This window comes from Perca flavescens, chromosome 12 (genome assembly GCF_004354835.1).
Source record: "Perca flavescens isolate YP-PL-M2 chromosome 12, PFLA_1.0, whole genome shotgun sequence".
Classification (NCBI taxonomy): domain Eukaryota; kingdom Metazoa; phylum Chordata; class Actinopteri; order Perciformes; family Percidae; genus Perca; species Perca flavescens.
In genome coordinates, this window is record NC_041342.1 from 30745766 (window position 1) to 30758342 (window position 12577).

General features: G+C 40.4%; 1 protein-coding gene across 2 annotated transcripts in view; it reads right to left on the reverse strand.

The window, feature by feature from the left end:
- The window catches only part of LOC114565053 (disco-interacting protein 2 homolog C), a 299966-nt gene that overhangs the window by 70285 nt on the left and 217104 nt on the right, over positions 1-12577 (reverse strand). For both annotated transcript variants that reach the window (XM_028592866.1, XM_028592867.1), the window contains exons 10-11: positions 6102-6212; positions 1913-2036 (exon numbers count right to left, since the gene is read on the reverse strand). In XM_028592866.1, coding sequence (XP_028448667.1) covers positions 1913-2036; positions 6102-6212 — 235 coding nt within the window. The remainder of the gene's footprint in view (positions 1-1912; positions 2037-6101; positions 6213-12577) is intronic.

A 12577-nucleotide genomic window follows, 5' to 3' on the forward strand; every position in this document is an offset into this window, starting at 1 on the left:
GAACTAATTTCTTATCTCACAATGTTAACAAAAGTGAAAAATTATTTGTGCATCCTCTCCGTGATTTGGATCTGCTCCGAAATTGAATGGGATTCTTCCTTGACCCATCCTGCACCCTTCCACCAAGTTTCCTGAAATCGGGCCAACAGTTCCAGCTGACTACGGAAGCCCTAAAAGACAAGGTGAAGAAAAAAAGTTTTCTAGGAGATAGTATCTCCTACGTAGGAGACACTATTAATCGCCAAAAGCTAAGTTTAACTCGTATGTAGGACTTAAACTTAAACTCTTTGACCTTGCCTTTCAGGGCTTCTGTAGCTGACAGCAGAAAATGAAGTAGAAAAAAAAGTATCTGATTAAATACTCTAGTACTATAGGTATCTGTATCACTTTAATGATACTGGTATTGGTATTTTTAAACAATACGCATCCCTACAGCCACCCCCAATTAAAAGTTAAACACTACTTGTGAAGAAAAGTTACATTATAAGTAAGTGAACTAATATGTGAAACAAAATAATTGGATAAAAACAGGGAGACAAGCAAAAGTAAGATTAAAATTCAAATATAAATTCTATATTCTTGGCACTAGATGCTTAATGGAAGGTGCCATTAATATGTTAAGAGTTAACTGACTGAAACAAGACTGTTTCTGATATTTCTTCATTGAATTTAAGGACGGCATTGGACATCCAGCACTTAATGATAGATTGCTAGCGGCTCCTAAATGCATGCCTTCCACATATTACTGAGAAGACACTGATAATTGTGTATTATTTGGCCAAGTGGAAGCATGTAGAACATCAAAGTTTTACTTCCCCTGTCATGAAGACTATTATTAATACGCTCAGTGCTGAGTGACAGAAGGTGATCGGATGTCAGATGCGAGGGGCTGTTAATGTCTGGATTAATGCTGGCCGGCCCGGGCGCTGAGACAGAAGAAACAATCAGAGATGAGTTTAAAGCCAGTGGATCAATAAGAGGAGCACTCAACTTTAATGAGAGACACACACACACGCACGCACGCGCGACACACACACACACACACACACACACACACACACACACACACACACACACACACACACACACACACACACACACACACACACACACACACACACACACACACACACACACACACACACACTCCTAAAGCCATACTGAGTGAGGAGCAGTAAATCTGGCAGCATCATGTTGCTATTTATACATCCATTACTGAAAAGCTAAGTTATTAATCACTCACCAGTATACTCTCTCTCTCTCTCTCTCTCTCTCTCTCTCTCTCTCCGTTTAGTGCTAATGTCTCTCTATTCTCAATTCATCATGTGTCTGCTTCTTTCTTCTTGTCGGCTGCTTCCCCATCGATTTGCGATACCGCTTCACTGCCTTTCCCGAAGTCTCTCACTTTCTATTTCTACTCTCTCTCTCTCTCTCTCTCTCTCTCTCTCCCTCGCTCTATCATCATGTCATCCATTACTCAGCCTTGCTGTCTGTTGCCATCAGTCTGTCCGTTCATCCCACTGAGAGAGACAGGGAAGCTCTGCTAAAACAAGAGAGGCACACATATACTTTGTACTCTGTGCTCCAAATGTGTGTGTGCGTGTGCTTGTTTGCGTGTGTCTGTGCGTGCGTGCGTGCGTAGTGTGTACTTTATTATTGGCCCTTGAAACTGCATTATGACCCATTACATTTTATTCTTTGTGTTTCTAAATGTTGCCCTAATTAATTTATTCTCCTTATGTAAAGCGCTTTCAATTTCCTCGGTAGGTGTTATCGTTGTTGCAGTGTGTTTTGTTTTTGTGCATATTTTGTGCACCTCTACAACGTGTGTGTGTGTGTGTGTGTGTGTGTGTGTGTGTGTGTGTGTGTGTGTGTGTGTGTGTGTGTGTGTGTGTGTGTGTGTGTTTGAGACCTTTGAACTGTGGGATCTCTCCAGTGGGACTCTTAGGTAAGCCTTTATGGCAGGCGTCGCTGGTCAGAGCCACAGTCACTCCACAGCTCCCCAACAGAAAGCCGATCTGCTGACTCCCGGCGTCCTGGACAGAGACAGAGACAGAGTCAGAGAACAGAGACAGAGACAGAGTCAGAAACAGAGTCAGAAACAGAGACAGAGTCAGAAACAGAGAACAGAGACAGAGGAGTGTGATTCATCATCTCAACTGGATTCAATCAATAACTGCTGCTTGATGCTGCTGTGTGGTGGGTAAGGGTTAGGGGCCGTCCCCACCAACAACGATAGCTATAACTATGAATCTATAGTTCTAACTCAAGTGAATGGCGGACTCCACACCATAACTACACTGAACAAAATTATAAACGCAACCCTTTGGTTTTTGCCCCCATTTTTCATGAGCTGAACTCAAAGATCTTAGACTTTTTTCTACGTACACAAAAGGCTTATTTCTCTCAAATATTGTTCACAAATGTGTCTAAATCTGTGTCAGTGAGCACTTCTCCTTTGCCGAGATAATCCATCCACCTCACAGGTGTGGCATATCAAGATGCAGATTAGACAGCAGGATTATTGCACAGGTGTGACTTAGGCTGGCCACAATAAAAGGCCACTCTAAAATGTGCAGTTTTACTGTATCTCTCTCTCTCGACCTGACTGCAGTTCGTTGTCATAACCGACTTGAGTAGGCAAATGCCCAAATTCCATGGCATCTGGCACTTTGGAGAGGTGTTCTGTTCACGGATGAACCCTAACCCTAACACCAGACACTGACTGGTTTTCGGACCCCCCCTCCAGACCCTCCTCCTCAATACAGTAAAATTGCACATTTTGGAGTGGCCTTTTATTGTGGCCAGCCTAACTTACTTATATAAAGTGATTCATCTGATTAAATGAGTAGTAATAGTCTCATTACATAACAATCTGGAGGCATGGGACATGTTTAGATCACACCAGCTGTGAACAGGTGACACGCCGCAATGTTACAAATATCCTGCTGCATGTGTAGTTTGTGGACATAGTAGCTGACGATCTATCCATTGGAAAAGCAGCTTTTTTCAGCAGATATCTTAATTACAACACAATGGAGCTATAGCTTTGTGTTATATGTGCAGTATTTATTCAGTTTGAAAAATCGTACGATCCCTACGAAGCTAACTTAAGTTGGCTGGATGAGGTTGACAAACCACATCTCAACTGACTGAACCTTGGTTAAAAAAATAAAATAAACGTAGAGTTGCACTTTCGTGGCTTTGTAGTTTGGCTTATTTGAAGCTAATGTTCTTGAACCTACTTCTTCCCGTCCGCAGTTTGTACCTTCATGGTTGAAAGCACTTAATTGGAAGTCGCTTTGGATAAAACAAATTTAATGCAATGTAATGATCTTCAGCTTTCGGTTACTTGAGTAAATGCTCCTTTTTATTGTTTTAAAATGGTATTTTTTCTGTTAATTTCTTGTCAACATGTATCGTGTATTTTGCTAGCTTAATTTTAGCTTAAATTCAATACATTCTTATCTGTTTTAGCATTCCTTGCAAGACTGGCTGTAATTGGTATCATGTGTTACTCAATAGGTAATAAAAACTTAGAGCCAAAGAGAGACGGTGTATATGTCTCACCAATATACACAACGCACCAGAGTACACAACCGCCACACCAATAAGGACGTTGAAGCACACCCTCTCGTGTAATATTGTTTAATTAAAGAACAGAATAAGCCTTTAAATCAGACAAATAGCAGTTAAAATCGCTCCAATTCTAAAACAATAAAAACTTTGTATAAAACATCATCATGTTGAGTCAATTCTGAACCAATCATCTGTTAGATCAGCTGAGAGCCAGATGTTTCCCAGCATGCCCTGGGTCCGCCTGGGTCTTACAGTCGGTGAAAAGCAACTGCACTGACCCTAACCCCTAACCCTTGATCTCGTGAGGTCATCGTTGCCCACGCGTGCATGGCGCAATTGATTCTGCGCAAACTTTGCTCATCTCGAACGAGTCTATTCTGTCTGAGCTCTTGGCCAGCCTTCCTGAAAAGCCCAGTCTGCTCTTGATTGGTCAGCTGGCCCACTTTGTTGTGATTGGTCAACCAAATTCAGACAAGCCACTAGGTGGGCTGTGCTTGCTCAGGCAACACCAATGGGCAGCACATACGGAGAAAAAAAAAACAGGGCTAGCTTTCTCAATCGATGACATTGCTAATTGGGGAATTTCAAACAGGAATGTGGGCGAGCCGTTTTCAGGCAGTTGAGGAAAAAGTGCTGTCAGTGGGAGAGAAAGCTCCGTCGGGAGTGAAATGTGTGTTTATACACCAATTACATTCACAAAAAACTATATAAAACACTAAAATACGGGAAAAATCTCAGAAGAAAAGCATAACCGAGGATCTTTAAAACATTGCAGAGGCGGCTGAAATTCGGGCCTCTACACTGACACACACACTTTGGCTCTCCTGATTCCTCCCAGACGACATTTTGACCGCCAATCCAAACTATGACTCCAACAAATCCTACAACAACAACAGCAGAGATGTTTTTTCCAAGACGTTTAGCTATGATTACACCTCAGCAGAGCTCAGTGTCCTCTGTGCACCACCATGACTCACCACGGACACCTTCTGATGACTCATGTTTTTAATACAATCCCCCAGTGAAGAATGAGCTCCCTTGACTGGTGTGAATTAGCTCTCTGGGGCTCTGCCGCACATCCTCTTTTCAACCCACTAATGTCGTTTGACGTGGAGGAAAAAGAAGACATGGCAACAGAAACTTCCCCGGCTGCCCGAGGGCCGACTGTTGACTCCAACAACTGGAAACAGACTCCATCACTTTCTCTCTTTCTCTGTTATCCCTTTGCAGATTTGTTTAATATGAATGTTTCTGCTTTAGTCTGATAAATAAACATAATCTAGGCGCCGTACTTAAACACTATGCCACAGGGGCGTAGCCGCAATTTCAAACGTGACAGGGACAGACAATGCAATGAAAATAAAACTGAAACAAATGCTGTGTTTGTAAAGCTAATAAAGTTCCGTTTTTGTTACACAGATTGTTATTGACCATTTCTTCTTTCTTTCCATTACCGTTTTTTCTTAGTTACACTGTTTATACAGTTTGCGTATGCAGAACTATTTGTATTTGGATGTACTGTATGCTGTGTTCTAGAAAAGTTTCTTGAGACTTCCGCGAATATGCACTGTGAGTAAATGTACTTTACGGTTATTGAATTGCATTTTATAGGTGATTGCTTGTCCATTCTAACATTATAAAACACCTCTCAGTTTAGCGCAATAAATACCATCACCATCCACACTTAATGACAAATTTGGCCCTAGATAGTTTATCCAATTTAAATAAAAGGCTGCCCTTTTATTCTCATTTTGATAAGATACACGATACATCCGTTCAAACACTCATTGACACCCAACTGAACCAACATTTTTCAGTATTTGTTTGATGTTCTGCACATAACCAGTAAAATTAACAGACAATGTGATGCCGTAGACTTGCAATGGAGAGCAGTGAAGTCTATTAGAAGTCACTTTTCCGGTGATTGCTAGCTTTACTGAGCAGCCTCCAACTGACAACGTAAATGTGACGTGAGCAACCTGTCTGAAAGTGTGAAGTCTTCTGGTAGCTGTGCCAAGAGAAATCTCAATCATTCCCAATCTTACAGAATAGGAGAGTGTAGGTATATGTAAGGAGATAACATGGGCACAGGCTAATTATTGATCACTAACATGCTAGTTAACATTAGTAATTAAACTTAAACAGCTAATCTAAGTCCAAACTACCTGAGAGCTTCTCCTGTACTATACGGTAATTCCTCTACTGTGTGACAGTAAGTCTCGTGGTTATGACCCAATCGTTAGCCTATTTTTATAAAAACGTCTGCTACTGAGCCATAACGTGAGATACAAGGTAATGGATCCTTTTATACATTGTGTTTCTTTAGAACTAAACAATGGACAAATAGAGTCTTTAAACGCTTCAGATGTAAAGTTATTTGCTGTCAAAGTGACGCCAAAATGAATGGGAGTCAATGGAATGCTAACGGCGGGTGAGTGCTTATTAGCATCAAAATGGCTCCATAGGAGGTACGCTTTGTGGAGGCTGGCTTACCCCCTTGGTTCTGCATCATGAAAGCTTACCTTCCTGGTCAGCGGTACTTCTATTGGCACAGGGACGACTTCAGCCAGCAGGCAGCCGTAAAAAGCCGTCATGAAGGCAGCAGGGTCGTTGTTGGGGAAGACCAGCGCCACCTACAGGCAGGGGGGAGACAGGAGAGACCAGTTGTTGAGTCCTGATGTTTTTACTAGAGGTCCGATACCATTTTTTCCTTCCCGATACCGATTCAAATTCCTGAACTTCCGTATCATCCGATACCAAGCACCGATCTGATACCAGAGTGTTAAAAAATACACTAATTTTATTAACAGTATACAGCTGTATACAACAGCCGTAGGCGTAGAGCTGGGCGATATGGAGAAAATCAAATATCACAATATTTTTGACCAAATACCTCGATATTGATACAACGATATTCTAGTGTTGACTATTGGTGCTTTCACAACATATTTACACAATGAGATTTTGATAAATAATCATCAGTAATGTGGATATAATGACTAAGTGGGTAAAGGCAAATAATAGAACAGTTACAACAGTCTGGTAAGTTCAGAAAATGACATCACTTTACTGTAATACAGCCTTTAAAACCAGGAAAAGACACTTATGTCATATTACGATATCCAAAATATAAGTCGATATCTAGTCTCACATCACAATATCGATATAATATCGATATATTGCCCAGCTCTACATAGGCGTAATTTACAGGGTAGATGGGAGGGGTTACAACCCCCCCAATAATCAAAACTGGCCAGTGCAAAAACCATCCCAAAAACTTCTTGTCATTTCCTTTACATAAAGAAAGACATTTGCACCATAAATTGATGCAGAAAAAAAATCACCAGAATGCAGAAAATGAAGAGTTTGACATTCAAAATTTCAATTTTGCTCAAAAGTGGAGATCATAAATAACCTATTTTATAGTAGATTTTCTTCTTGGCAAAATTGCGTGGTAACAGAGTACTTGCCAATACTGATAGCAGCATTTCAGGTAGAATCGGAGGCTTTTTCTGATACTGGTATCAGAACATCTCTAGTTGTTGTACCATTTTTACACAGGAAATAGTTGGTTGAATATCTGCCTTTTAAGTCTGAAATTGTATTTAAAGTGTACAGATGGGTGACGAATGAAAGTAAAAACCATCATCAAGTGTGTTAGTAAGGGAGCTGTTGTGACCTGCATGGCAGCATCTGTATTCATTATGTTTCTACACTTGTTTACATAGGTTTTTGATTCAATTTGTCGCCCATCTGTACCAATAAAGACACATTTTGTGGATGTTGTGTTTCACTACAGAATGAAAAGGCAAAGCAGCAAAGATGTCCAAAAGCCTGCCAAATAATTTAAACACTAGAATCACTTCCTTACAGTTGTATGCCTCTGCCAACCAGTCAAGTTTCAGTTTACATCCATGTCTGTCAAGACTTATATAATAGATGTTGTGAAGACTTGGAATTACTTTAATTAAAAGGAAATAAATGGATATTTTTTGCAAAACATGGATGCTTCGCACACATCTTCGGCCCGGCAGCACAGAATTTTACATTTTCAGATGTGTGACCCCTTGTGTTCCTGAGTTATGGCGTTGAATAACTGCCAGAAATGTGTTTTTGCGGAACATTATGACCTTTTGGATATAAAATTTCATCACTTCATCATTTTATCCTATTAAACATTTGTGAGAAATGTTGTCATAATTAGGCTCAGGAATTCTTTGAGTTATGGCCAAAAATGTGTTTTTACCAAATTTAAAGTGATTCCGTCCAGGGAATCCTGAGATATCACGCCCACAAGAATGGAGTGGACGGACAGACGTACAAGCCAAAAACACAATACCTCCGGTGTGCGTGTGTGTGTGTGTGCGTGTGTGTATCTGTCTGTGTGTGTGTTTATCTGTCTGTGTGTGTGTCTGTCTGTCTGTGTGTGTCTATGTGTGTGTGTGTGTATGTGTGTCTGTGTGTGTGTGTGTCTATCTGTCTGTGTGTTTGTCTGTCTGTGTGTCTGTGTGTGTGTGTGTGTCTGTGTGTGTGTCTGTCTGTGTGTGTTTGTCTGTCTGTGTCTATCTGTCTGTGTGTGTGTTTGTCTGTCCCTGTGTGTGTGTCTGTGTGTGTGCGTGCGTGCATTCATATCTCTGTTAGTGTGTGTGTGTGTGTGTGTGCTTGTGCGTGTGAGATGATCACTGATATGGACAGTTGCCAGACAGCCAGGAGTTGAGCCGAGCAGTCGATGGGTCTTATCCAAAAAAAAATCTGGTCAATGTCTCTCTGGTCTCGCTCTTTCTAAATCCTAAAATCCCATAATTCTACTATTGCTATTGTTTTCTACTCATTCAGCCTACCTTTCATTTATATATACTGTTTTATGATCTCTCCGGCAGATCTTCCTTTTCCTGGGTGAGCGTCTCTCCATTTATCTTCCTCTCTGTTCCAGCTCATTTCACTTCAGTTCAAACCATTTTACTGGCACACTGAGGTCACGCTAAACTGCCAAAAGCTTTCTATAACAGCAGCAAAATATGACAACAAACCTCTGGATGAAAAAAAAAAAAGAAAAGAAAACCAGAACTATATCCTACAAAAAGTGGTAAGTAAATATGTTATAGATCGAGGAAAAAAGGGGGTGACATTTTTTAACAAACAACAATTTCTTGTATCTTTTCCCGAGATGCACAGTTTAGTACTGTCAACTGGATCTGAACTCGGGAACCTGATTTTTGCACATTTACAGTAACACTGGCGCTCAAAAGTCTTCAGCATAGTAATTCTGAAAACATATAAAATGCAAAGTAGCATTTTGCTGCAGCAGGTACAAGAATGCAGCATTTTTTATATCTTCCATAAGACCCCAAAATCAGCCAATTATTACACATGTACACTGTAAAAACTGGGGCGCCAAAAATTAAATACAACATACAAATACAAAAAAATACGAACAATGTTCTTTTACCATAGACCTTTGTAATTTTGTGATACGTTCGTGTAAAAGAAATAATGCTAAAATAAAAAAAACTGTAAAGTAAAACAGTTGGTGAATGATAAGAGGATACCTACTCCATGTAAGCTCATCTGAAACATATTTCCTGTGGAGCAGGTTGCTATCTAAACATCGTACACGCGGGACAAAACAACCAGCATCCAACATGTTTCTGCAACACCACAGCAGAGCCCTTATCTCCGGCTCGGCCATGTTGGATCCAGTTTGGCTCCAGTTGCATGTTGGGTTGATAACGGTGAACGCCGGCTTAATGTAAGTGCTGCTTAATAGCTTCCATATACATAACTGGGCTGTGTTTGTGTGCGTGCTTGTCTCTGCGTCTGTGTGTGTGTCTGTGTGTGTGTGTGTGTGTGTGTGTGTGTGTGTGTGTGTGTGTGTGTGTGTGTGTGTGTGTGTGTGTCTGTGTGAGAGGGGTTGAAGCTCTAAGCTGTGCATCTGGTTGAATGACAGCGGTGTAATGATGCTTTAACCAGTCCTTCCAGAAAAATGTATTAATAAGGGAAAAAATTCCACTAATTAACCTTGACAAAGCACACCTGTGCAGTGAAAACCATTTCAGGTGACTACCTCATGAAGCTCATTGAGAGAACACCAAGGGTTTGCAGAGTTATCAAAAAAAGCAAAGGGTGACTACTTTGAAGAATCTAAAATATAAGACATGTTTTCAGTTATTTCACACTTTTTTGTTAAGTACATAATTCCATATGTGTTCATTCATAGTTTTGATGCCTTCAGTGAGAATCTACAATGTAAATAGTCATGAAAATTAAGAAACACATTGAATGAGAAGGTGTGTCCAAACTTTTGGCATGTACTGTATATAAGTTTGTCTAATATGTTCAGTTATGGAGAACATTGATCACAAACAGAAAACGTATTTAAAAAAAAAAAAAAAAGAGTAAGAAAAAGCTAAAATGCAATTAGACTGCAAAATTACTTTCAAAATCAAATGTTATTATTCAAATGGTTTGTAATGTCAATACAACTTTGTAATTTTCCAAAATGCTTCATGTTTTTCCGCCTTTGGAACATGGCCCCGATAGATTTCATGAAACCATTTAGAAATATTGTACTTGGCATAACAATGAAATCAATCTCCTGTGTCTTGGTTTTCAAAGTGACATCACGTCCACGACCCATATTTGATTCTTCAGCAGGCTCGTTTCCTGGAACTGTTTTTCCACATAAAATAACACAAGCTTTAACTCATAAAGCAACAACTTCAGTATGATCTCCTCAGCCCTCTTAAAACTCGCTCAGTTACACCCATTTCTGTCATCATCCTGCAAGATGTAAAATCTGTTAGTTATTTCTCTGTAAAGTGTGCAACTTATTATAACATCAGTAAAACTGTAAAAAAAAAAAAATAAATAAAGAAGAAAAAAGACCAGATTGTAATCCTAACTGAGTGGGAAGAAAAAGGAATTGTACAGTGATTAAAACACACACCCTTCCGGCTGAGATAAATACAAAATAAATACCCACACACACTGGCATCGTGCCAGTCTTGACTCCAACCGAGCGGGAAATAGAGCTTAAAATAAGGATGAAAGAGGGGACAAGAAGAGAGACGCTGAAGGGTGTCACGAGGCAACATGTGGGACCATTACTGAATCTTTTTCCACTTTTAATGTATTCGTCTGATCATGTGTGGAGGCGTGTGGCGTGCTGGTTAGAGAGGCCCCGAGTGTGAGGTGATGATTATACTGACTGGAAAGAAGGGAAGGGCTACACATGTGTCCATTTTTAAAACATTGCGTAACGGGCCATGTGTTACGCACAGGCCAGTACCCAAAAATCTTGAGAGGTGATGTCAGTAAACCAAGATGCTCTGTGGTGTTTTAATACCAAAGGAAAGAGACAACAGAGGGAAGGTCCGATGTCTCGCAGCAGTGCTGATTCTCGTTAAAGGGTTGGTTAGCCAAAATTACCACGAAATGAACTTTCTCATTCCAGGGTTTCCACCAATGTATTGCAAGCCTGCCGGCCCACTGGGCCTAAGTTGCCCCCCCCACCAGGCCTAAGCCACCGGGAATTCTTATTTTTAAGTTTTTTTAAAACTACAGTTACAGTTACAGTGGGGTGGCTCCGTGGGAAACTTAGATGTAGTCCAATTTTCAACTTTCCGGTTAGGTTTTAGCACTGACTTAAAGTAAAATTCACTTTATGAGGTTTTTTAACATTAATATAGGTTCCCCCAGCCTGTCTATGGTCCCCCAGTGGCTAGAAATGGTGATAGGTGTAAACCGAGCCCTGGGTATCCTGCTCTGACTTTGAGAAAATGAAAGCTCAGATGGACCAATCAGGAATCTTCTCCTTGTGAGGTCATAACAAGCAAGGTTACCTCCCCTTTCTCTGCTTTGCCTGCCCAGAGAATTTGGTCAACCCATGAGAGAGAGAGAGACATCTTGGCTTTCAAACGAGCAAAGTGGCAGTTGGTCAAGACCACACCCCCACCCTCCCCCCCCCCCCCACCCTCTCCTCCTCAATAGCTACAGACACAGAAATGGTACATCCTAACGAAAGCTCATTGTGGGACTGGCTCTAGTGGCTGTAATTCTGCACCAAGACTGAATTTCGGTAAAGAGACTTCAGATACAGTATTAGGGGACCACTAAGGTCTATATAAAAGATACTTCAGATACAGTATTAGGGGACCACTAAGGCCTGTATAAAAGAGACTTCAGATACAGTATTAGGGGACCACTAAGGTCTATATAAAAGATACTTCAGATACAGTATTAGGAGACCACTAAGGTCTATATAAAAGAGACTTCAGATACAGTATTAGGGGACCACTAAGGTCTATATAAAAGAGACTTCAGATACAGTATTAGGGGACCACTAAGGTCTATATAAAAGAGACTTCAGATACAGTATTAGGGGACCACTAAGGTCTATATAAAAGAGACTTCAGATACAGTATTAGGGGACCACTAAGGTCTATATAAAAGAGACTTAAGATACAGTATTAAGGGACCACTAAGGTCCATATAAAAGAGACTTCAGATACAGTATTAGGGGACCACTAAGGTCTATATAAAAGCATTCAAAGAGCACCATGTCATAGGACCTTTAATGGAGGGTCATATAAAATCTGTCTCATGACTTTTTTAAATTCAATTTCAAAGCAGGGGCAAAGCAGGATGTAAGGTGACAAAGTATAAGATCGTGTGGGAAGGGATGGGTTTGAAAATAAAAGTAAACAGGAAGTTGTTTTTAATGAACAAACAGAAGAAATGGAGCTACAGAACGTTGTACATCACCAGAATTGAAGTAACGTCTGATTTTAACCCAGACTACAATGTTTTTTCTAAACTTAACTAAATAGTGAGTTTGACAATGGAGATTCTTGGTGGAGTGCTAAACCCAAAATCCAATAAGCATGTTCCAAAAAGTGTAGCACATCACAAATTCCACAAATTTAAGTAGGACAAAATACACTCATTTCACTTATTTAATTCAGGCTCAGAATTGCAAGAATCAACGCTGACGCATTTG